The following is a 27,265-nucleotide window of genomic DNA, read 5'->3' as shown; positions in this document are numbered from 1 at the left end:
GACTGTCTCTCTTTTTATGTTATTACCACCTGTCAATAATTTATGCCTCTCTCAATTCACTGGGCATTACAAAATGGTGATACTATCATTCTATTCATTTCTTTGTCATTTATTACATGGAATACTCTAGACAGGGGCAATTTCACTCATTAATATTTGCTTCCCCAGGGGTACAGATCAGGTAAGAAAGGCAAGATAAATGCTTGATTCTTTCTGAACTAGTTCCGTCATTCTCCAAAGATGACTGATTCTCTTTTAAATATCAGGATGAACTCATGGAGTTAAGCATATTTGACAGGTTTCAGTTCACTGCCATTATTCTAATTTTTTACACTCCAACTGCCCATCTTTGGCAGTGTGAGCCTGTTCAAGTTAGCTCCTTTGACACAACCCTAGTATGTCAAAAAGTAGGTCAGTGATCATTTCTATCTGGTAGGACAAGATGTTTGTACTTTTCCTGCCTGAGGCCTGGGATCAGCCATTTCCTCAAGAGCTCTGGTTTCTTTTAGTGAGAAATTGTATTTCAAGTGTATTTCTGGTGCTAGGGATGCTCACTGGTACATAATTATTTATTTTATTTCATTTAACACACAGCAGAATAGTCTCAGAATAATACTGTCAATATGATTACTCATAACATTAAAGAAAGTATTTGCAATGCCCTCCCCATTCCCCCCACTGTTTTTCTGGGGGGTGTTTTCATGTGCATGGTACCAGCTGCTTGTGCTGCACACTGTTTATTTAACAGTTATACTCTATCTATCTTAGCCGAGCACACGATCAGGACCTTGTTCAGTGTTAGTTCTTTACAATTAACTGTATATTTATATGGATGTCTTTCTAGTCATTTTTGTTGTCTAAAACTTATTCTTTAGTAGATACCTCAGGCAGGGCTCATGGAAACAACAGTCCTTGAGTTCTTGCATACTGGAAACAGTCTGCATTCTTTACAATCCAAAATTTTTTTGTTTTGTTTTGCGGTATGCGGGCCTCTCACTGTTGTGGCCTCTCCCATTGCGGAGCACAGGCTCCAGACGCGCAGGCTCAGCGGCCATGGCTCATGGGCCCAGCCGCTCCGCGGCATGTGGGATCCTCCCGGACCGGGGCACGAACCCGTGTCCCCTGCATCGGCAGGCAGACTCTCAACCACTGTGCCACCAGGGAAGCCCCCTACACTCCAAATTTTAAAGGAAGATCTAATTGACATTAACAGAACATAGAGTGCACAAATTGATGAACTTTGACATCAGTATACTCTGTAAAACCATCACTACAATCAAGATAACAAATGAATCTCAACGTGATGAAAGAAAAAAAAATTCCAACCAAGAATACTCTACCTGGCAAAGTTACTGTTCAGAATTAAAGGAAAGATAGTTTTCCAGATAAGCAAAAGCTAAAGGAGTTCACCACCACTAAAATGGCGTTACAAGAAATGTTAAAGGGACTTCTTTAAGCTGAAAAGAAAGGGTGCTAATTAGTAACAAGAAAACATATGAAAGTATAAATCTTCCATAGGTTTTATACTCATAAGGTAAATATATATTGAAGTCAATGGATTAACTGCTTATGAAGCTATTATGAAGGTTAAAAAAAATAAAAACTGTAACTACAGTACTTAAAGATACACAAGATAAAAAGATGTAAAATGTGACAACAATACATAAAAGGTGGGTGGGGGAGGGTAAAAAGGTAGAGCTTTAGGGACTTCCCTAGTGGTCCAGTGGGTAAGACTCTGCACTCCCAATGCAGGCGGCCCGGATTTGTTCCCTGGTTAGGGAACTAGATCCTACGTGCCTGCTGCAACTAAGAAGTCCACATGCTGCAACTAAGAGTCTGCATGCTACAACTAAGAAGTCTGCATGCCGCAATGAAGATCCTGCATGCTGCAATGAAGAGCTGGCATGGTGAAAATAAATAAATAAAAAATAAATATATTAAAAAAAAAAAGTAGAGCTTTAGAATGGGTTCACACTTAAGTTGTAATCAACTTAAGACAGACTATTAATATGGGTTGTTATATATGTAAACTTCATTGTAAGGACAAAGCAAAAACCTATAGTAGATACACAAAAGATAACGAGAAAGGAATCTAAGCATACCATTAAAGGTCATCAAACCACAAAGGAAGAGAGCAAAAGAACTATAAAAAGCCAGAAAAAACCAAAATGGCAATAAGTGCATACCTATCTATAATTACTTTAAATGTAAATGGACTAAATTCTCCAATCAAAAGACATCATAGAGTGGCTGACTGGATTAAAAAAACAAGAACCATCTGTGTGCTGCCTATAAGAAACTCACTTCAGATTTAAGGACACACACAGACTGAAAAAAGAAGGGATAGAAAAAGATATTCCGTGCAAATGGAAACCAAAAAAGCTGGGGTAGCTATACTTATATCAGACAAAATAGACTTTAATACAGGGACTGTAATAAGAGACAAAGAAAGGCATTAGATAATGATAAAGGAGTCAATTCAACAAGAGGATGTAACATTTGTAAACATTTATGCACTCAACACAGGAAAACCAAAATATATAAAGCAAATACTAACAGACTTAAAAGGAGATATAGGCAGCAATATAATAATAGTAGGGTTATGTCAATGGATAGATCATCCAGACAGAAAATGGCCTTAAAGGCACATTAGACCAGATGGACTTTACAGATACATAGAGAACGTTCCATCCAAAAGTAGCAGAATACAGGCATACCTCACTTTATTGTGTCTTGTTTCATTGCGCTTGATAGACACTGAGTTCTTCACAAACTGAAAGTTGTGGCAACCCTATGTCAAGCAAGTCAATTGGCATCATTTTTCCAACAGCATTTACTCACTTCCTGTCTGTGTGTCACATTTTGGTAATTCTCGCAATAGTTGAAACTTATTCGTTATTACATTTGTTTTGTTGACCTGTGATGAGTGATCTTCGATGTTACTGATGCAAAAAGATTATGACTTGCTAAAGGCTCAGATGATGGTTAGCTTTTTCACCTATAAAGCATTTCTAAATTAAAGTATGTACATTGTTTTAGACATAATGCTATTATTGTACACTCAGTAGACTAGGAGAGTTTAAACATAACCTTTATGTGCATTGGGAAATCAGAAAATTCATGTAACTCCCTTTATTGTGATATTCGCTTTATTGTGGTGGTCTGGAACCGAACGTGCACTATCTCCATGGTATGCCTGTATACTTTCTTCTCAAGTACACATGGAACATTATCCAGGATAGATCATATGTTAGGCCAAAAAAAGTCTTAATAAATTTAAGAAGACTGAAATCCTATCAAGCATCTTTTCTGACCAAAATGATATGAAACTAGAAATCAATTACAAGAAGAAAACTGGAAAATCCACAAATATGTGTAGAATAAACAACATGCTACTGAACAACCAATGGGTTAACAAAGAAATCAAAAGAGTAATAAAAAAAATACTTTCAGACAACTGAAAATGGAAATACAACACACCAAAATTTATGGGATGCAGTAAAAGTAGTTCTAAGAGGGAAGTTCACAGAGATAAATACCCACCTGAAGAAACAAACAAACAAACAAGATCTCAAAAACACCCTAACTTTATACCTCAAGGAACCAGAAAAAGAACAAATGAAGCCCAAAGTCAGTGGAAGGAAGGAAACAACAAAAATCAGAGGAGAAATAAATGAAATACAGATTGATACCACAAAAATACAAAGGATCATCAGAGTCTACTATGAACAATAATATGCAAACAAATGACAACCTAGAAGTAATGGATAGATTCCTAGAAACACAGAACATTCCAAGACTGAATCATGAAGAAACAGAAAATCTACACAGGCCAATAACTATGAACAAAGATGGTAAAATCCTCAACAAAATACCAGCAAACCAAATTCAACAATACATTAAAAGGATCATACACCATGATCAAGTGAGATGTATTCCAGGGATGCAAGGCTGGTTTACCACCCACAAATCAATCCAGGTGATACACAACATTAACAAAATGAAGGATAAAAATCATATAATTATCTCAATAGATGCAGAGAAAGCATTTGATTAAAGTCAGCATCCATTTATGATAAAACTCTCAACGAAGTGGGTATAGAAGGTATGTACCTCAACATAATAGAGGCCATATATGACAAGCCCATAGCTAACATCAATAGTGAAAAGCTGAAAGCTTTTCCTCTAAGATCAGGAACAGGACAAAGATGTCCATGCTTGCCACTTTTACTCATTAAAGTATTGGAAGTCCCAACCAGAGCAATCAAGCAAGAAGAAGAAAATAAAAGCCATCCAGATTGGAAAGGAAAATGTAAAACTCAGTATTTGGAGATGACGTGATATTATATATAGAACATCCTCAAGACTCCACCAAAAAACTGTTAGAAATAATAAACGAATTTAATAAACCTGCACGAAACAAAATCAATGTACAAAAAACTCTTGCATTTCTATACACTACCAATGAACTATCAGAAAAGAAATTATGAAAACAACCCATTTACAATTGCATCAAAAAGAATAAAATACCGGGCTTCCCTGGTGGCGCAGTGGTTGCGAGTCCGCCTGCCGATGCAGGGGACATGGGTTCGTGCCCTGGTCTGGGAAGATCCCATATGCCGCGGAGTGGCTGGGCCTGTGGGCCATGGCTGCTGAGCCTGCGTGTCCGGAGCCTGTGCTCCGCAACGGGAGAGGCCACAACAGTGAGAGGCCCACGTACCACAAAAAAAAAAAAAAAAAAAAAAAAAAGAATAAAATACCTAGGAATGAATTTAACCAATGAGGGGAAAGACCTGTACACTGAGGACAATGATGAAAGAAATTAAAGACAACACAAATGAAAGATATTCATGCAGATGGATTGGAAGAAATATTGCTAAAGTGTCCATACTACCCAAAGCAATCTACAGATTCCATGCAATTTCTATCAAAATTCCAATGCCATCTTTCACAGTACAATCCTAAAATATAAATTGTTTGTTTAGAACAAACAATCCTAAAATTTGTATGGAATCACAAAAGACCCCTTTATTAAAAAGATACAGTAATCAAAGAGTATGGTATTGGCATTAAAAACAGACACATACTCTTTACAACACTGTTACTGGCTATCTACAATTTACTTGTCTACCTGATATTTTCTACCATCACTAAAATGTAAAACAAAAACAAAAAACCAACAAAAAATCAACCAGACACATAGATCAATGAACAGAGAACCCAGAAATAAACCCATGCATATGTGGCCAAGTAATTTATGATAAAGGAGCTGAGAATATACAATGGGGAAAGGACAGTCTCTTCAACAGACAGTGTGGGGAAAACTTGACAGCCACATACAAAAGAATGAAACTGGACCACTATCTTACACTGTACATAAAAATGAACTCAAAATGGATTAAAGAATGTGAGACCTGAAGCCATAAAACTCCTAGAGGCAAACATAGGTGCTAAGCTCCTTGACATTGATCTTGGTGATGATTTTCTGGGTCTGACTCCAAAAGCAAAGGCAACATAAGCAAAAATAAGGGGAACTACATCAAACAAAAAGCTTCTGTACAGCAAAAGAAATCATCAACAAAGTGAAAAGGCAACCTATGGAAAGGGAAAAAATATTTGTAAATCATGTATCTAATAAGGGGTCAATATCAAAAATATAAAAGAATTCATACAACTCAATAGTAAAACCAAATAATTCAACTTAAAAATGGCAGAGGATCTGAATATATGGTTTTCCCAAGAAGATACACAGATGGGTCAACAAGTACATGAAAAAATGTTCAACATCACTAATCATCAGGGAAATGCAAATCAAAACCACAATAAGATATCACCTCACATCTGTCAAAAATAGCTAAGGTTTCCGGGAAGATGGCGGAAGAGTAAGACGTGGAGATCACCTTCCTCCCCACAGATACACCAGAAATACATCTACACGTGGAACAACTCCTATAGAACATCTACTGAACGCTGGCAGAAGACCTCAGACCTCCCAAAAGGCAAGAAACTCCCCATGTACCTGGGTAGGGCAAAAGAAAAAAGAATAAACAGAGACAAAAGGATAGGGACGGGACCTGCACCAGTGGGAGGGAGCCGTGAAGGAGGAAAGGTTTTCACACACTAGGAAGCCCCTTCGCGGGTGGAGATTGCGGGTGGCAGAGGGGGAAAGCTTCCGAGCCGCGGAGGAGAGCACAGCAACAGGGGTGCGGCGGGCAAAGCGGAGAGATTCCCGCACAGAGGATCGGTGCCGACCAGCACTCAGCAGCCTGAGAGGCTTGTCTGCTCACCCGCCGGGGCGGGCGGGGCTGGGAGTTGAGACTCGGGCTTCGGTCGGAGCGCAGGGAGAGGACTGGGGCTGAACACAGCCTGCAGGGGGTTAGTGCGCCACGGCTGGCCAGGAGGGAGTCCAGGGAAAAGTCTAGACCTGCTGAAGAGGCAAGAGCCTTTTTCTTCCCTCTTTGTTTCCTGGTGCGAGAGGAGAGGGGATTAAGAGCGCTGCTTAAAGGAGCTCGAGACGGGCGCTAGCCGCGGCTAAAAGCGTGGACCCCAGAGACAGGCATGAGACGCTAAGGCTGCTGCTGCCACCACCAAAAAGCCTGTGTGTGAACACAGGTCACTATCCACGCACCCCTTCTGGGGAGCCTGTGCAGCCCGCCACTGCCAGGGTCCCGGGAACCAGGGACAACTCCCACAGGAGAATGCACGGCGCGCCTCAGGCTGGTGCAACGTCACGCTGGCTTCTGCGGCCACAGGCTCGCCCCGCACTCCGTGCCCCTCCCTCCCCCCAGCCTGAGTGAGCCAGAGCCCCTGAATCAGCTGCTCCTTTAACCCCACCCTGTCTGAGCAAAGAACAGACGCCCTCCAGCGACCTACAGCAGAGGCGGGACCAAATCCAAAGCTGAGCCCCTGGGAGCTGTGAGAACAAAGAAGAGAAAGGGAAATCTCTCCCAGCAGCCTCAGAAACAGCGGATTAAAGCTCCACAATCAATTTGCTGTACCCTGCATCTGTGGAATACATGAATAGACAACGAATCATCCCAAATCGAGGAGGTGGACTTTGAGAGCAAGATTTATGATATTTTCCCCTTTTCCTCTTTTTGTGAGTGTGTATGCTTCTATGTGAGATTTTGTCTGTATAGCTTTGCTTCCACCATTTGTCCTAGGGCTCTATCCGTCTGTTTTTTTTTCTCTTAATAATTACTTTTTATTTTAATAACTTTATTATATTTTATCTTACTTTATTTTATCTTACTTTATCTTCTTTCTTTTTTTCTTCCTTCCCTCCCTCCTCCCTCCCTCCATCCCTCCTTCCTTCCTTTCTTTATTTCTTCTACTAATTCTATTTTTTCTCCCTTTTATTCTGAGCCGTGTGGATGAAAGGCTCGGTGCTGCAGCCAGGAGTCATGCTGTGCCTCTGAGGTGGGAGAGCCAACTTCAGGACACTGGTCCACAAGAGACCTCGCAGCTCCATATAATATCAAGCGGTGAAAATCTCCCAGAGATCTCCATCTCAACACCAGCACCCAGCTTCACTCAACGATCAGCAAGCTACAGTGCTGAACATCCTATGCCAAACAACTAGCAAGACAGGAACACAACCCCACACATTAGCAGAGAGGCTGCCTAAAATCATAAGCCCACAGACAACCCAAAACACAGCACCAGACGTGGACCTGCCCACCAGAAAGACAAGATCCAGCCTCATACACCAGAACACAGGCACTAGTCCCCTCCACCAGGAAGCCTACATAACCCACTGAACCAACCTTAGCCACTGGCGACCGACACCAAAAACAACGGGAACTACGAACCTGCAGCCTGCAAAAAGGAGACCCCAAACACAGTAAGATAAGCAAAATGAGAAGACAGAAAAACACACAGCAGATGAAGGAGCAAGATAAAAACCCATCAGACCTAACAAATGAAGAGGAAATAGGCAGTCTACCTGAAAAAGAATTCAGAATAATGATAGTAAAGATGATCTAGAATCTTGGAAATAGAATAGACAAAATGCAAGAAACATTTAACAAGGACCTAAAAGAACTAAAGATGAAACAAGCAATGATGAACAACACGATAAATGAAATGAAAAATACTCTAGAAGGGGTCAATAGCAGAATAACTGAGGCAGAAGAACGGATAAGTGACCTGGAAGATAAAATAGTGGAAATAACTACTGCAGAGCAGAATAAAGAAAAAAGAATGAAAAGAACTGAGGACAGTCTCAGAGACCTCTGGGACAACGTTAAACGCACCAACATTCGAATTATAGGGGTTCCAGAAGAAGAAGAGAAAAAGAAAGGGACTGAGAAAATATTTGAAGAGATTATAGTTGAAAACTTCCCTAATATGGGAAAGGAAATAGTTAATCAAGTCCAGGAAGCACAGAGAGTCCCATACAGGATAAATCCAAGGAGAAACATGCCAAGACACATATTAATCAAACTGTCAAAAATTAAATACAAAGAAAACATATTAAAAGCAGCAAGGGGGGGCTTCCCTGGTGGCGCAGTGGTTGGGAGTCCGCCTGCCGATGCAGGGGACGCGGGTTCGTGCCCCTGTCCGGGAGGATCCCACGTGCTGCGGAGCGGCTGGGCCCGTGAGCCATGGCCGCTGGGCCTGCGCGTCCGGAGCCTGTGCTCCGCGGCGGGAGAGGCCACAACAGTGAGAGGCCCGTGTACCGCAAAAAAAAAAAAGCAGCAAGGGAAAAACAACAAATAACACACAAAGGAATCCCCATAAAGTTAACAGCTTATCTTTCAGCAGAAACTCTGCAAGCCAGAAGGGACTGGCAGGACATATTTAAAGTGATGAAGGAGAAAAACCTGCAACCAAGATTACTCTACCCAGCAAGGATCTCATTCAGATTTGATGGAGAAATTAAAACCTTTACAGACAAGCAAAAGCTGAGAGAGTTCAGCACTACCAAACCAGCTCTACAACAACTGCTAAAGGAACTTCTCTAGGCAAGAAACACAAGAGGAGGAAAAGACCTACAATAACAAACCCAAAACAATTAAGAAAATGGGAATAGGAACATACATCTCGATAATTACCTTAAATGTAAATGGACTAAACGCTCCCATCAAAAGACACAGGTTGGCTGAATGGATACAAAAACAAGACCCATATATTTGCTGTCTACAAGAGACCCACTTCAGACCTAGAGACACATACAGACTGAAAGTAAGGAGATGGAAAAAGATATTTCATGCAAATGGAAACCAAAAGAAAGCTAGAGTAGCAATTCTCATATCAGACAAAATAGACTTTAAAATAAAGACTATTACAAGAGACAAAGAAGGACACTACATAATGATCAAGGGATCAAAACAAGAAGAAGATATAACAATTGTAAATATTTATGCACCCAACATAGGAGCACCTCAATACATAAGGCAAATACTAACAGCCATAAAAGGGGAAATCGACAGTAACACATTCATAGTAGGGGACTTTAACACTCCACTTTCACCAATGGACAGATCATCCAAAATGAAAATAAATAAGGAAACACAAGCTTTAAATGATACATTAAACAAGATGGAATTAATTGATATTTATAGGACATTCCACCCAAAAACAACAGAATACACATTTTTCTCTAGTGCTCATTGAACATTCTCCAGGATAGATCATATCTTGGGTCACAAATCAAGCCTTGGTAAATTTAAGAAAATCGAAATTGTATCAAGTATCTTTTCCAACCACAACGCTATGAGACTAGATATCAATTACAGGAAAAGATCTGTAAAAAATACAAACACATGGAGGCTAAACAATACACTACTTAATAACAAAGTGATCACTGAAGAAATCAAAAAGGAAATTAAAAAATACCTAGAAACAAATGACAATGGAGACACGACGACCCAAAATCTATGGGATGCAGCAAAAGCAGTTCTAAGAAGGAAGTTTATAGCAATACTATCCTACCTTAAGAAACAGGAAACATCTCGAATAAACAACCTAAACTTGCACCTAAAGCAATTAGAGAAAGAAGAACAAAAAAAACCCCAAAGTTCGCAGAAGGAAAGAAATCATAAAGATCAGATCAGAAATAAATGAAAAAGAAATGAAGGAAACGATAGCAAAGATCAGTAAAACTAAAAGCTGGTTCTTTGAGAAGATAAACAAAATTGACAAACCATTAGCCAGACTCATCAAGAAAAAAAGGGAGAAGACTCAACAGAATTAGAAATGAAAAAGGAGAAGTAACAACTGACACTGCAGAAATACAAAAGATCATGAGAGATTACTACAAGCAACTCTATGCGAATAAAATGGACAACCTGGAGGAAATGGACAAATTCTTAGAAATGCACAATCTGCCAAGACTGAATCAGGAAGAAAGAGAAAATATGAACAGACCAATCACAAGCACTGAAATTGAAACTGTGATTAAAAATCTTCCAACAAACAAAAGCCCAGGACCAGATGGCTTCACAGGTGAATTCTATCAAACATTTAGAGAAGAGCTAACACCTACCCTTCTCAAACTCTTCCAAAATATAGCAGAGGGAGGAACACTCCCGAACTCATTCTACAAGGCCACCATCACCCTGATACCAAAACCAAACAAGGATGTCACAAAGAAAGAAAACTAGAGGCCAATATCACTGATGAACATAGATGCAAAAATCCTCAACAAAATACCAGCAAACAGAATACAACAGCACATTAAACGGATCATACACCATGATCAAGTGGGGTTTATTCCAGGAATGCAAGGATTCTTCGATATACGCAAATCAATCAACGTGATACACCATATTAACAAACTGAAGGAGAAAAACCATATGATCATCTCAATAGATGCAGAGAAAGCTTTCGACAAAATTCAACACCCATTTAAAAATCCTGCAGAAAGTAGGCATAGAGGGAACTTTCCTCAACATAATAAAGGCCATATATGACAAACCCACAGCCAACATCGTCCTCAATGGTGAAAGACTGAAAGCATTTCCACTAAGATCAGGAACAAGACAAGGTTGCCCACTCTCACCACTCTTATTCAACATAGTTTTGGAAGTTTTAGCCACAGCAATCAGAGAAGAAAAGGAAATAAAAGGAATCCAAATCGGAAAAGAAGAAGTAAAGCTGTCACTGTTTGCAGATGACATGATACTATACATAGAGAATCCTAAACATGCTACCAGAAAACTGCTAGAGCTAATCAATAAATTTGGTAAAATAGCAGGATACAAAATTAATGCACAGAAATCTCTGGCATTCCTATACACTAATGATGAAAAATCTGAAAGTGAAATCAAGAAAACACTCCCATTTACCACTGCAACAAAAAGAATAAAATATCTAGGAATAAACCTACCTAAGGAGACAAAAGACCTGTATGCAGAAAATTATAAGACACTGATGAAAGAAATTAAAGATGATACAAATAGATGGAGAGATATACCATGTTCTTGGATTGGAAGAATCAATACTGTGAAAATGGCTCTAACTACCCAAAGCAATCTACAGATTCAATGCAATCCCTATCAAACTACCACTGGCATTTTTCACAGAACTAGAACAAAAAATTTCACAATTTGTATGGAAACACAAAAGACCCCAAATAGCCAAAGCAATCTTGAGAACGAAAAACGGAGCTGGAGGAATCAGGCTCCCTGACTTCAGACTATACTACAAAGCTACAGTAATCAAGACAGTATGGTACTGGCACAAAAACATAAAGATAATTCAATGGAACAGGATAGAAAGCCCAGAGATAAACCCACGCACATACCGTCACCTTATCTTTGATAAAGGAGGCAGGAATGTACAGTGGAGAAAGGACAGCCTCTTCGATAAGTGGTGCTGGGAAAACTGGACAGGTACATGTAAAAGTATGAAATTAGAACACTCCCTAATACCATACACAAAAACAAGCTCAAAATGGATTAAAGACCTAAATGTAAGGCCAGAAACTATCAAACTCTTAGAGGAAAACATAGGCAGGACACTCTATGACATAAATCACAGCAAGATCCTTTTTGACCCACCTCCTAGAGAAATGGAAATAAAAACAAAAATACACAAATGGGACCTAATGAAACTTCAAAGCTTTTGCACAGCAAAGGAAACCATAAACAAGACCAAAAGACAACCCTCAGAATGGGAGAAAATATTTGCAAATGAAGCAACTGACAAAGGACTAATCTCCAAAATTTATAAGCAGCTCATGCAGCTTAATAACAAAAAAACAACCAACCCAATCCAGAAATCGGCAGAAGACCTAAATAGACATTTCTCCAAAGAAGATATACAGACTGCCAACAAACATGAAAGAATGCTCAACATCATTAGTCATTAGAGAAATGCAAATCAAAACTACAATGAGATATCATCTCATACCAGTCAGAATGGCCATCATCAAAAAATCTACAAACAATAAATTCTGGAAAGGGTGTGGAGAAAAGGTAACCCTCTTGTACTGTTGGTGGGAATGTAAATTGATACAGCCACTGTGGAGAACAGTATGGAGGTTCCTTAAAAAACTACAAATAGAACTACCATATGACCCAGCAATCCCACTACTGGGCATATACCCTGAGAAAACCATAATTCAAAAAGAGTCATATACCAAAATGTTCATTGCAGCTCTATTTACAATAGCCCAGAGATGGAAACAACCTAAGTGTCCATCATCAGATGAATGGATAAAGAAGATGTGGCACATATATACAATGGAATATTACTCAGCCATAAAAAGAAACAAAATTGAGCTATTTGTAATGAGGTGGATAGACCTGGAGTCTGTCATACAGAGTGAAGTAAATCAGAAAGAGAGAGACAAATACCATATGCTAACACATATATATGGAATTTAAGAAAACAATGTCATGAAGAACATAGGGGTAAGACAGGAATAAAGACACAGACCTACTAAAGAATGGACTTGAGGATATGGGGAGGGGGAAGGGTAAGCTGTGACAAAGCGAGAGAGAGGCATGGACATATATACACTACCAAACGTAAGGTAGTTAGCTAGTGGGAAGCAGCCGCATAGCACAGGGAGATCAGCTCGGTGCTTTGTGATCGCCTGGAGGGGTGGGATAGGGAGGGTGGGAGGGAGGGAGACGCAAGAGGGAAGAGATATGGGAACATATGTATATATATATAACTGATTCATTTTGTTGTAAAGCAGAAACTAACACACCATTGTAAAGCAATTATACTCCAATAAAGATGTTAAAAAAAAAGAATAGCTATTATCAAACAGACAAGAAACAGCAAGTGTGGAGAAAAGGGAACCTCTTTGTGCACAGTTGGTGAGAATGTAAATTGGTGCAGCCACTATGCAAAACAGTATGGAGGATCCTCAAAAAATGAAAAAGAGAACTATCTTATGACCCAGCAATTCCACTTCTGGCTATTAATACCAAAAACCAAATAAAAACCCAACAAAACCCCCTTAATTCAAAATATATCTGCACTCCCCCATCCTCACTGCAGCATTATTTATAATAGCCAAGATATGCAAACAAGCTAAGTGTCCATCAGTGGATGAATGGATAAATAGGTGGGGTGTGTACACACACACACAGGAATATTATTCAGCCATAAAAAAAGAATGAAATCTTACCATCTGCAACAACATGGATGGTCCTTGAGGGCATAATGCTAAGTGAAATAAGTCAGAAAGAAAAAGACAAAAACTGTATGATCTCACTTACATGTGAAATTAATAAAAACCCCCAAGCTCATGGATACAAAGAACAGATTGGTGGTTTCCAGAAGTGGGGATGAGGGATGGGCAAAATGGGTGAAAGAAGTCAAAAGGTACAACCTTTCAGTTATAACAGCCTATAGGCTCCGGTGCCAGGACGCCTCAGGCTAAACAACCAACAGGGCGGGAACACAGCCCCACCCATCAGCATACAGGCTGCCTAAAATCTTCCTGAGCCCACAGCCGGCCCTGCCCACCAGAAGTACAAGACCCAGTTCCGTCCACCAGTCCCTCCCATCAAGAAGCCTGCAGAAGCCTCTCAGACCAGCCTCATCCACCAGAAGCAGGAAGAACTACAAACCTGCAGCCTGCAGAACAGAAAACGCAATCACAGAAAGTTAGACAAAATGAGACGGCAGAGGAATATGTCCCAGACAAAGGAACAAGATAAACCCCCAGAACAACAACTAAGTGAACTGGAGATAGGCAATACACCCAAAAAAGAATTCAGAGTACTGATAGTAAAGATGATCCAAGATCTTGGAAAAAGAATGGAGGCACAGACTGAGAAGATACAAGAAATGTTTAATAAAGGGCTAGAAGATCTAAAGGACAAAGAGAGATGAAAAATACAATAACTGAAATGAAAAATAAACTAGAAGGAATCAATAGCAGAATAAGTGAGGCAGAAGAACGGTTAAGTGAGCTGGAAGACGAAATGGTGGAAATCACTGCCACGGAACAGAATAAAGAAAAAAGAATGAAAAGAAATGAAGACAGTCTAAGAGACCTCTGCCACAACATTAAATGCAGCAACATTCATATTATGGGAGTCCCAGAAGGAGAAGAGAGAGAAAGGACCTGAGCAAATATTTGAAGAGATAATAGCTGAAGACTTCCCTAACATGGGAAAGGAAACAGTCACCCAAGTGCAGGAAGTGCAGAGTCCCAGGCAGAATAAACCCAAGGAGGAACAGGCTGAGACACATAATAATCAAAATGACAAAAATTAAAGACAGAGAAAATATTACAAGCAACAAGGAAAAAAAAATAACACACAAGGGGAATTCCCATAAGGTTATCAGCTGATTTTTAAGCAGAAACCCTGCAGGCCAGAAGGGAGTGGCACAGTATATTTAAAGTGATGAAAGGGAAGATCCTACAACCAAGAATACTGTACCCAGCAAGGCTCTCATTCAGATTCGATGGAGAAATCACAAGCTTTACTGACAAGCAAAAGCTAAGAGGTTTCAGCACCACCAGACAGCTTTGCAACAAATGGTAGAGGAACTTCTCTAGGTGCAGGAAAAAAAGGCCACAACTAGAAACAGGAAAATTACGAATAGAAAAGCTCACCGGTAAAGGCAAACATACAGTAAAGGTAGGAAATCATTCGCACACAAATATGACATCAAAACCAGCAATCATGAGAAGAGGAGAGGGCAAATGCAGGATACTGGAAATGCATTTAAAATGAAAAGACCAGCAACTTAAAACAACCTTGTTTATATATAGACTGCTATATCAAAACCTCATGGTAACCACAAACTGAAAATCTACAATAGATATACACACACAAAAAAGAAAAAGGAATCCAAACGCAACACTAAAGTTAGTCATCAAATCACAAGAGAAAACCAAAGGAGGACGGGGAGAAAAAAGACCTACAAAAACAAATCCACAACAATTAGCAAAATGGCAATAAGAACATACATATCAGTAATTACCTCAAACATAAGCAGATTAAATGCTCCAACCAAAAGACACAGACTGGCTGAATGGATACAAACTTTCAGTTATAAAATAAGTAAGTCATAGGGATGTGATGTACAGCTTGGTGACTAGTTAATACCTCAAGAAAAAAAAGAAGTGATTAGTTAATACCTCAATTAAAAAAAAGAAGTGATTAGAAAGATAATTACTGGTAAAGAAGAGAATGAACACATCATCCCCAAGTTTCCCGGGATCCCTTTGCAATCCATCTGTGCTGCCCACCTCCCTACGCTCAGCAACCACTGATCTGCTGTCACTACAGTTTGCTTTTCCATACTATGAAATCACAGTATGTACATTGTCTGATTTTTTTCCAGTCAGCATAATTATTTTAAAATTCATTTATCTCGTGTTTATCAATAGTCATTTCTTTTTATTGCGAGGTAGCATTTCTGTAGTACGGATATACCACAATTTGTTGACCCATTCACCTGTTCATACTCATTTGGATTATTTCCAGGTTTTGGCTATTAAAGTTGCTATGAACTTTGGTATTTAAGTCTTTGTGTGAACTTGAAAGTCAGCTTCGCTAGTTATAAATCCTTGCCTCACACATTCTTACCTTGAGTATTGTAAATGTGTTCTCCACTTTCTCATGCACAGATCATTGCTGTTGAAAAGCCAGATAATCCAGTTGTTTCCCTTGTAAGTTACATGGCTCCTTTTGCCTAGATGCCCAAAGGACTTTTTTTTTTTTTCCTTTAAGGCCAGTAATTTCACTATACTTAGGCCTTTTTGCTGGTGATTCTGGGTTGACAGTCTTAAGTATAGGGTACGCTCTCTCAATATGTAGTTTCAAATATGGTTTGTAAATTTTAAGGTAGTTTTCTTGAATCAGTTTTTAGTATTTGTTCTGTTTTCTTCTTCTGGACACCTAATATTCACATTTGATCTCTGCTTGTCTTCACTTTTTGTCAAAATCTTTTTATTTCTTTTTTCCCTTTTTCACACTATTTCTCTTAAGGCATTATCTGTTGTGTTTATTTGCTCTGGTATTCCTTCTAGTTTAGTCTTTATTTATGAAATAATTTTTAATTTCTAACTCTTTCCTGAGTTCTGTCACCTCATTTTTTCTGAGTCTTTCAAATTTTGATTTATGCTATTTTTAAATGTCTTATGTTATTTAAAAAAACTCTCTTAGCTTGACTGGAAATAGCGGGTGACAACTGGTTGTTTTTGTGGGCATGTCTTTCTTTCACTGCCCGTGAGAATGTTATTCTGCATATTCATTTTTTCTTAAACGAAAAAACTTTCTTAAAGGAAAACTTCTGAGATTTCACCTCAAATACTTCTTTTTTCTTTTTTTGCGGTACGTGGGCCTCTCACTGTTGTGGCCTCTCCCGTTGCGGAGCACAAGCTCCGGACGCGCAGGCTCAGCGGCCATGGCTCACGGGCCCAGCCACTCCGCGGCATGTGGGATCTTCCCGGACCGGGGCATGAACCCGTGTCCCCTGCATCGGCAGGCAGACTCTCAACCACTGTACCACCAGGGAAGCCCTTCTTTGTTATTTTTAAGTGAAATTAGTTTTCCTGATCAAATGAGGTTCAGGAAAGCCTTTCTAAGTTCAGAAGTGTCTGTTTTTGTGTAGTAGTAACAAATGTGACAGCTTGCTTCTGGGATTTCATGGCTCTGTTCCTCTCCCCCACTCTGGTCTATATCCTCTCTTTCCTTTTAGTGTGTGTCCCCCTCTGGCTCTGTGTCCCTCTGCTCACAAGAGGCACTATTGTGGAAGCAAGCCCAGTGGGTCATGAGGGTCCGATTTCTCCAAGTCCCTTTAGTCTCTCTTTTGGTGGGCCCCCTGCGCTCACCTGGTATGAGGTCATGCAACCCCCAGGCCCCATGTCAGTTCTCCAAAGGAGATACAAATAGCCAATAAGCACGTGAAAAGATGCCCAACACCATTAGTCATTGGAGAAATGCAAATCAAAACCACAATAAGGTACTACTTCACACCCACTTGGATGGCTATCATCAAAAAGAAGACAAAAAGAAAAAAAAAAAGACAACAAGTGTTGGCAAGGATGTGGCGAAACTGAAATCCTCATACACTGCTGGCAGGAATGTAAAATGGTGCAGTTAATTTGGATAACAGTTAGCAGTACTTCAAAAAGTTAAACACAGAGATTCCATGACTTGGCAATTTTACTCCCAAGAAAGTTCAAAACACAAAAACGGACACACAAATGTTTGTAGGAGCATTATTCATAATAGCTGAAAATGATCACTAACTGATGAATGGCAAAATAAAATGTGTATATTCACACAATGGAATATTATTCAGCCATAAGAAGGCATGAAGCACCGATATATGCTATGATATGGATGAACCTTGAAAACATGCTACGTGAAAGAAGTCAGTCACAAAAGACCACATACTGTATAACTCCATTCACAGGAAATGTCCAGAATAGGCAAGTCCATACAGACAGAAGGCAGATTAGCATTGCTTGGGGCTAGGGGTAGGGTGGGGTGGACAGTGACTGCTAATGGGGTTTCTTTTCGGGTGATGAAAAAGATCTGGATACTAGCAGTGAGAGTTGTACAACTTCGTGAGTATATTAAAAACTACAGAACTGTATACTTTTAAAAAAGGGTGAATTTTATGATATGTGAATTTTATCTTACTTTTAAAAAAAGTTACAAACAAAAGTACAAAATTCCTGCTGCTGTTTGCCAACTGGCCAGCAATGCTTTCCAGTGAACACCTGTTGGCTCTTCTGGGGGTACTCCTCAGGTGTGGTGGAAGGCATCGCATTACTTCTTCCTCCTGCTCGGATGCCAATACCTCACAGTCTTGCGGCTGTCGGTGGTCCACTGCTCTCTGCTTGTATTTTGGAGTTTGTGGAAATACCTTGCTACCCAATTTTGTTGTTAACTGCTGTTCAGGAGGTTTTGGTTTTGCTACCTAGTTGCTCTGCTGGTTTCTACGCAAAGACTGGAAAAGACTCAAGCACTATGTTGCCATTCCCCACCATCTTCCCAGAAGCCTCTCAGCCTGTTCAGTTTTGCAAGTTAGTCAGCAGATGGGGATCACAGGGTCCCAAGTAACAAGACCCTGAGACAGGCTCCTGGGGCCTTGAAGGCTGGGCGGGCTATGGACCCCATGAATTTGAGAACTGCAGAAGTAAGTACAGCGTCAAACTTGGGGCTGCTGACTTCCATCTGCATAGTTTTCAGAAGTGCTGGGGCCATGAAAGCTGGACTGCTGTGTAGACAGAAGGTAGATGGATTCCAGGATTCTAACCTCAGCACAGTACCTTCTCTAAGTCACTTACTTTTTCTAAGCCTCACTTACCTAATCATAAAATGAGAACAGGACTGGTGACCTTGCAAATCTGTACATTTGTTATTTTTTCTTTCATTCACAAACATTTGAGAGGATTACATGACATACAATAGACGCTCAAGAAATGTGAGATTTCCCCTCACTGTCCACCGTGCTTGCTTGCTTTCTTTTTTTAAATTTACTTTATTTTTGGCTGCGTTGGGTCTTTGTTGCTGCATGCGGGCTCTCTCTAGTTGCGGCAAGTGGGGGCTATTCTTCATTGTGGTGTGTGGGCTTCTCATTGCAATGGCTTCTCTTGTTGCAGAGCATGGGCTCTAGGCGTGCGGGCTTCAGCAGTTGTGGTGCACGGGCTCAGCAGTTGTGGCTCGCGGGCTCTCGAGTGCAGGCTCAGTAGTTGTGGCGCACGGGGCTTAGCTGCTCCATAGCATGTGGGATCTTCCTTGATGAGGGCTCGAACTCGTGTCCCCTGCATCAGCAGGTGGATTCGTAACCACTGCGCCACCAAGGAAGCCCCACTGTGCTTTCTTGACTGTTTTAAACTTAATGTCCAATGACTATAAGTAGAGAACTAAATTCCTATTTTTTTTTTTTTTTTTGCGGTACGTGGCCCTCTCACTGCTGTGGCCTCTCCCGTTGCGGAGCACAGGCTCCGGACGCGCAGGCTCAGCAGCCATGGCTCATGGGCCCAGCCACTCCGCGGCATGCGGGATCTTCCTGGACCAGGGCACGAACCCATGTCCCCTGCATCGGCAGGCGGACTCTCCATCACTGCGCCACCAGGAAAGCCCCCTATGATGATTTTTAACACCACTCAATTCCAGGGGTCCCAATGACCACTGCAGGCCATGTCAACTTGAGGTGTCCATAGCAAGGGTGGCAGTGAGGCAGCCTACTGCTGCCACCTTGCCAGTGCCCTGGCCCTCCCCGACTTGGAGGAACCAGTGCCAACCCTGCCGTGGGCTGAATGAGGCTGGTGCAGCCTGGCCTCCCTGGATGCAGCCTGTCTGGCTTCAAAGCAGAGAGGCTCAGAGCTGCTCTCCCAAGCATGTCTGATCAGCAGCCCCCTCCCCTGGCCCACCGCACAGCAGTGACACTGTTCCTGCCACGCTCTAAGGAGTGAACAGGGGACACGAGGCAAGGTCACAGAGCTACCCCCTATACACAGGAAGGGTGTGACTTACAGTGTGAGCATTGTTGATCTTCTTCACTTCCCATTGGCCCAACCCGGTGTAAGTCAGCAGAGAGATGGCTCCATCTGAGCTCCCACAAGCTAGGATCAGGCCGTAGTCATGGGGGGCCCAGCACACAGAGTTTACTGCAGGAAGGAGGGAGGAACAGTGAGCAGACTTTCAGTTCTGAGACTTACTGTTTTACTAAATTTCTAAAAAAAAAAAATTGTAGGGATCACCAGGAGGAGGTTGTAATTTTGTCAATTAAGGAGATTTAAAAAACCCATCACTACTAATATCATCATAAACTAAAGCCTATCTCATAATCTGAGAACAAGGCCAGTACTTGAAATGAATAAACCTTAAAAAAACAAAAATCTCGCTATGTTGTCTTTGCTTTTCTCATTTTGCTTTGGATTGGCTTTAGGTCTTAAGGCCTTACCTCAGCTGTGGAAAGAGTAACAGAAAAGCAACCAAAGCCCAGGGGACAAACGACGAGCATCACAAGGGGAAAGCCAAGGGTTAGCCAAGACAGAGGCCTCCCCCTCTCCCCCAGGGCCCCTCTGCCCGCCGCCCTCTCCTGCCACACTCAGTGTACCTGAGGAGTCGTGTCCCGTGTGCTCATGCGTCTTCTCCCAGGTGCCATTTTCCTCTTTCCAGATAATGACTTTGCGGTCATAGGAGCAGGATGCCAGGACATTGCCATACATGGGGTGGGCCCAGGCCACTTGCCACACAGGACCCTCATGACTGCAAGGGGAGAGGGTCAGAGGTTGCTCAAATGGGCCAAAGGAACCCACAGTGCTCTGCCAGCCACTACTTTGGACAGAAGTGAATGGCTTCTCAGGACAGAACTGCCTAAAAATTTCAAAAAGGAGAGCCGTGTATAATGTCACTCCAAAAGGGACCGTCATTGGGCAATGAGGACCCTGAGGCCGAAGGCGAGTCAGCCCCTCTGTCCCGACACGGCAGAGTCCTCACCTACCCCAGATGGTGGCCAGCATAGCCTACATGTACTGTCATCAGCACAGTCACCAACAGATCCAGCGTTTACCCCCACAAGTGCTCAGAATATATCTGTAGATGAATCACTCCTCATCTTCCCAGACAGTCACCTTCTTGCGGAGGCAGTAACTATTTCATTTTGATACCTGCCACTACTCTTTTAACTTTATCAACAGGCATGTCTCTCTCTTCTCTTCCCATCTCTGTGCGTTCACTGTCTGAGCACGTACCCTGTGCCAGGCTCTGTACTGGGGCCGTCCCTCAGAACGGGGGGCACCCAGCACACGGAGGTGGATGGCACAGAGGGGATGGGACAGGCTCTTTCACGCCTATTCCACACTCACTTGTTGCTTGACTTTAGGCCAGGGCCATATCCTCTCTTTGGCTTTGTTTCTTAATAGAGGTGTCAACAAGACTTCTTTCATATGGTGGTCATGAGGGAAATGTTTGTGATAACTCAATAAAGAGCTTACAACAGTGCTTGGTACAAGAAAAGGAGAAAACACAAGCTTGACGACTGCTAGCTCTGGTGCTGCTCCCTGCTCCCCCATCCACCCCGGGACTGCTGACACTCAGAGTTCTCCTCCCTCCAGCTGGGACAGTGGTCCAACCCCAGTCTCTACAAAGGAGCTGCTAATGAAACTCTTGTAGACGCAAACGTCCTACAACTAGCGTAACTTTAACTGAGGGAACAAAGAATGGGGGCCTGAATTTATTACCCTCCAATACTTTTCATACTTAGAGCAGAAGAAAAACGCAGAGCAGAGGACCGAGTGACAGCAGACTCAGTCCTGGTGACTGCCCCCACCCCACCCCCCTCCGCCCAGCCTGCCGGCTTCCCGAGCTATCCTCTCTTTGCAGCATGATGCCCAGATGGCAGCCAGGCCTCGCCCTCAGAGCTCTCCGCTCAGCCACGGGCTGCTGAGCAGGGAAGGCGGCATCTGGCTCCTGAGTCACTTGACTCCTGACACTCAGGAAGAGGTGGAACTTCTAGGCCTATCTCCTGAAACGGCTACTGACTTAGCTATGTCTGTTTTAACCTATTCACAAACATGTACTGAACACCCACTTGTCAGCAATTCTTAACTTCTCCTGTGCAGTCTGGTGAACGTTATGGTCCCTTCTCAGAATAATGGATAAAATACATAGAGCTAGGGCTTCCCTGGTGGCGCAGTGGTTGAGACTCCGCCTGCCGATGCAGGGGACACGGGTTCGTGTCCCGGTCCGGGAAGATCCCACATGTCATGGAGCGGCTGGGCCAGTGAGCCATGGCCGCTGAGCCTGCGTGTCCGGAGCCTGTGCTCCGCAACGGGAGAGGCCACAACAGTGAGAGGCCCGCGTACCGCAAAAAAAAAAAAAAAAAAAAAAAATACATAGAGCTAGGATTATAAAGAAAACCCAATTATACTGATATACAGTTATCAAAACGTTAAAGAACAATTTATGTTATTAGTGATACGTGTGCTTCTTTGTTAACGCTTTAAGTAACAAACTCTAGTGGCAAGTCTAATAACCATTCTAACTTCAAGGTAGTGATGAGCATAAATGCTGTTTTGAGAAAGCTACAACAACTGTAATGTGATATAAAAATATCTGTGACGGTCTTCCCTAGTGGCCCAGTGGTTAAGGATCCGCCTGCCAATGCAGGGGACACGGGTTCGAGCCCTCGTCCAGAAAGATCCCACATGCTGCGGAGCAACTAAACCCGTGCGCCACAACTACTGAGCCTGTGCTCCAGAGCCCACGAGCCACAACTACTGAAGCCCGCATGCCTAGAGCCCATGCTCCGCAACAAGAGAAGCCACCACAATGAGAAGCCCGCGCACCACAATGAAGAGCAGACCCCGCTCACCGCAACCAGAGAAAGCCAGCGTGCAGCAACGAAGACCCAATGCAGCCAAAAATAAATAAATTTATTAAAAACAAAAATCTATGACTCCTATTGGTAACAAAGTGACAGGTACTATGAATACTACTGTAGTTCCTGGCCTATAGCCATAATTGAAGGAAATGCTAAATATCAGTCACTGAAAATAAAGAGGTAATGTTTTCCCTTTCCCAGTTCACCACCTCCTGAATTCTACCCACAGAACACTTGGAGATCCATGGTACCCAGGTTAAGAACCCCATCTACCTGAGGTAGTGAACTGAGGGAAAGCACTAGAGTGCGGCCACAAAACTGAGAGCCAGGATCTCAAGAATGTCAACAGGGAGAAAGGTAAATGAAACGTTTGCAAATATTCACTGAGTACCTACCACGGGCAAACAGGCAGAATTATGGGATTTATATCATTACTATTACATTCTTAGATCACCAGCCTTGAGTCACTTTAGATCATGTGGTAGCTAAACTTGTTTAAAAAAAAAAGTTAGTTTCCCACTCTTGAAAATAGCAGTGGCCACTGGACGCTTGTTGCAAGTAAGCTCTAACTGGGTGGAGACAGCGGCAGCCTGTGTTGGGGGTGAGTGGGTGGAGGCTCTGAGAGCCTATAACTGACTCCCTCGCCCCAGGTCTGCCAGTGGGCATTTGGGCGGCAGAATTGGGATTTGCTCCTGGCTCCATCGGCCTGGGATACCTGATGAGGGCAGCCGGCTGGCTGGGACCAGGTGTCCTCTCCGCTGACTGCACTGCGGGCTGCTCTGATCTGGCCCTCAGCCCTTCCTGCCATGTCTGAGAAGCCCACTCTCTGAGATCTTGCCCAGGGTTGGCTGCACTCACCCCCTGAGGTCGGCGATGAGGATCTGCCCTCCGTTGCGCACGTCGAAGATCTTGACGGACCTGTCTGATGAGCAGGTTGCCAGGCGGGTGCCGTAGTAGTCCATCTGGGCATCATGCTGCAAAGAGAGGACAGCTCGGGAAGCCGGCAGGCTGGGCGGAGCGGGGTAGGGTGGGGGCAGTCACCAGGACTGAGTCTAGTAGGGACCAGAATCTACCTGAAGTTAATCAAACCTCAAAGAATCATCACTATCAGGCAGGAAGCTAGCATGTCAACGTTCTCACTTCTCTGACAGGTAATTTCCTTCTGAAAGGGACAAGAAAAACCACACCCAGGTGCTTTTAGACCCTTTACATCACAGGGGAAGTCCTTCCCAGTCCTGTTCTGCAGGGTGGGTATATGGGAGAAGAGAAGCTTGCCTAGCTTCCTTCTTCTTCCTCCTTCCTCACGCCCCACTGTGTTCTGAGGCTCCGTGGGTCGCCAGGGAGGTTTGGCTCAGCGTCAGAACCCAGGGCTAATGCTGACCCAAAGAAGCAGGCCACTGACTGCCTGCAGGCCCCAATCAGGTCCTCCATGATGCACGCCACTACCCCAGACTCTCCACTCATGCCTTAAATGTCACTGGTCCCATCACTGATGAACCAACTTCATCGATGCTGCCTGGCCATCCAGACCTAGGGCTGGGCCCTGCCCACAGCTCCTTTTCCATCGGGGCGATGGCTCCTCTGAGCCAATCCACCTGCTGCCTCACTGTACTTACTGGCCCCTCCTGTTTGCTGGCCCTGCCTATTCCAATGGATGACACTTTCCTCACTGTTGCGCCTTGGGGGTTTCAGGAACTATTAGCTGTCACTCTTGTGGTCATCAGGGGCAATCACATCCTTTCAGAGGGAAGCAATCATTTCGTCTGCTTCAACACTCCTTCCTCACCTCCCTACCCAAGGAAAACATCCTGATTCTTCTTGGGAGGCCAACCCCCTCCACCATTCCAGGTCTCGGCTTGTTGGAAGGCAGGCAGGGCAGGTGCTATGACAGAGCTTCTCTGCAAGTGTTTTTCTGAAGCACTGCTCCTGCAGAGTGCTATCACACACTTTGGGAGGAAGCACGGCAAAGAACCTAAGAGATTTAAATCTTATCTCAAGTTACCTGCTGTGCAACCTTAGAAAAATTTCCTAATACCCTTGAACCTAGTTTCCTTATCTTTAAATGGACCTGATGATGGCATCTACTTCGAGGGTTGTTATGAAGCTTAAATGAGAAGTATTCAGCATGGGGTGTGATGCACAGTGAGCATGCAGACGTTAGTCATTACTACTTTGTCTCATCTGTTCCCCAAGATGAACCCACAGAGAGAGGGAGCGTATCCATAATTTTCCCCATCTTAGCTATGAGGAAATAGGGCTGGCTCAGAAAAGTTAAGAGATTGACTATGAGTTTGGTTCAAGATGGCAGAGTAGAAGGACATGCCCTCACTCTCTCTTGCGAGAGCACCGGATTCACAACTAACTGCTGAACAATCACGGACAGGAAGACGCTGGAACTCACCAGCAAAGATACCCCACATCCAAAGACAAAGGAGAAGCCACAATGAGATGGTAGGAGGGGTGCAATCACAATAAAATCAAATCCCATAACTGCTGGGTGGGTGACTCACAAACTGGAGAACACTTATACCACAGAAGTCCACCCACTGGAGTGAAGGTTCTGGGCCCCACGTCAGGCTTCACAACCTGGGAGTCCGGCAACGAGAGGAGGAATTCCTAGAGAATCAGATTTTGAAGACTAGTGGGATTTGATTGCAGGACTTTGACAGGACTGGGGGAAATAGAGACTCCACTCCTGGAGGGCACACACAAAGTAGTGTGCACATGGGGACACAGGGGAAGGAGCCGTGACCCCAGGGGAGACTGAATCAGACCTACCTGCTAGTGTTGGAGGGTCTCCTGCAGCGGCAGGGGGTGGTTGTGGCTCACCGTGGGGACAAGGACACTGGCAGCAGAAGTTCTGGGAAGTATTCCTTGTTGTGAACCCTCCCAGAGTCCACCATTAGCCCCACCAAAGAGCCGGGTAGGTTCCACTGTTGGGTCGCCTCAGGCCAAACAACCAACAGGGAGAGAACCCAGCCCTACCCATCAGCAGACAAGTGGATTAAAGTTTTATTGAGCTATGCTCAGAGCAACACCACTCTACCCACCACCAGTCTCTCCCATCAGGAAACTTGCACAAGCCTCTTAGATAGCCTCATCCACCAGAGGGCAGACAGCAGAAACAAGATCAACTACAATTCTGTAGCTGTGGAAAGAAAACCACATTCACAGAAAGACAGACAGATGAAAAGGCAGAGGACTTTGTACCAGATGAAGGAACAGGATAAAACCCCAGAAAATCAACTAAATGAAGTGGAGACGGGCAACCTTCCAGAAAAATAATTCAGAATAATGATGGTAAAGATGATCCAGGGGGCTTCCCTGGTGGCGCAGTAATTCAGAGTCCGCCTGCCAAAGCAGGGGATGCGGGTTTGTGCCCTGGTCCGGGAGGAACCCACATACCACAGAGTGGCTGGGCCCATGAACCATTGCCGCTGAGCCTGCACGTCTGGAGACTAAGCTCTGAAACGGGAGAGGCCACCGCAGTGAGAGGCCCGCGTACCGCAAAAAAAAAAAAAAAGATGATCCAGGACCTCGGAAAAAGAAGGGAGGCAAAGATGAAGAAGATGCAAGAAAATGTTTAACAAAGACCTAGAAGAATAAAAGAACAAACAAACAGAGATGAACAATACAATAACTAAAATGAAAAATACACTAGAAGGAATCAATAGCAGAATAATTGAGGCAGAAGAACGGATAAGTGACCTGGAAGACAGAATGGTGGAATTCACTGCTGCAGAACAGAATAAAGAAAAAAGAATGAAAAGAAATGAAGACAGCCTAAGAGACCTCTGGGACAACATTAAACACAACAATATTAGCATGACAGGGGTCCCAGAAGGAGAAGAGAGACAGAAAGGACCTGAGAAAATATTTGAAGAGATTATAGTTGAAAACTTCCCTAACATGGGAATGGAAATAGCCACCCAAGTCCAGGAAGCACAGAGAGTCCCAGGCAGGACAAACCCAAGGAGACACCTGCCAAGACACATAGTAATCAAATTGGCAAGAATTAAAGACAAAGAAAAATTATTGAAAGCAGTAAGGGAAAAACAACAAATAACATACAAGGGAACTTCCATAAGGTTAAGAGCTGATTTCTCAGCAGAAATTCTACAAGCAAGAAGGGAGTGGCATGACATATTTAAAGTGATGAAAGGGAACAACCTACAACCAACATTACTCTACCCGGCAAGGATCTCATTCAGATTCGACAGAGAAATCAAAAGCTTTACAGACCAGCAGAGCTAAGAGAATACAGCACCACCGAACCAGCTCTACAGCAAATGCTAAAGGAACTTCTCTAAGTGGGAAACACAAGAGAAGAAAAGGACCTACAAAAACAAACCCACAACAATTAAGAAAATGGTCATAGGAACATACATATCGATAATTATCTTAAACGTGAATGGATTAAATGCTCCAACCAAGACACAGGCTCACTGAATGGTTACAAAAACAATACCCATATATATGCTGCCTACAAGAGACCCAC

At 43.0% G+C, this 27,265-nt stretch overlaps 1 protein-coding gene across 2 annotated transcripts in view; it reads right to left on the bottom strand.

Moving 5' to 3' along the window:
* SEC13 (SEC13 homolog, nuclear pore and COPII coat complex component) overlaps positions 1-27,265 on the bottom strand; it is a 54,480-nt gene that overhangs the window by 19,204 nt on the left and 8,011 nt on the right. For both annotated transcript variants that reach the window (XM_060161197.1, XM_060161198.1), the window contains 3 exons: positions 23,626-23,741; positions 20,500-20,651; positions 19,914-20,047 (listed from right to left, as the gene is read on the bottom strand). In XM_060161197.1, coding sequence (XP_060017180.1) covers positions 19,914-20,047; positions 20,500-20,651; positions 23,626-23,741 — 402 coding nt within the window. The remainder of the gene's footprint in view (positions 1-19,913; positions 20,048-20,499; positions 20,652-23,625; positions 23,742-27,265) is intronic.

This window comes from Lagenorhynchus albirostris, chromosome 10 (assembly GCF_949774975.1).
Source record: "Lagenorhynchus albirostris chromosome 10, mLagAlb1.1, whole genome shotgun sequence".
Lineage (NCBI taxonomy): Eukaryota > Metazoa > Chordata > Mammalia > Artiodactyla > Delphinidae > Lagenorhynchus > Lagenorhynchus albirostris.
The sequence above is the reverse complement of the archived record's forward strand: the minus strand, read 5'-3'. Positions and strand labels throughout refer to the sequence as shown.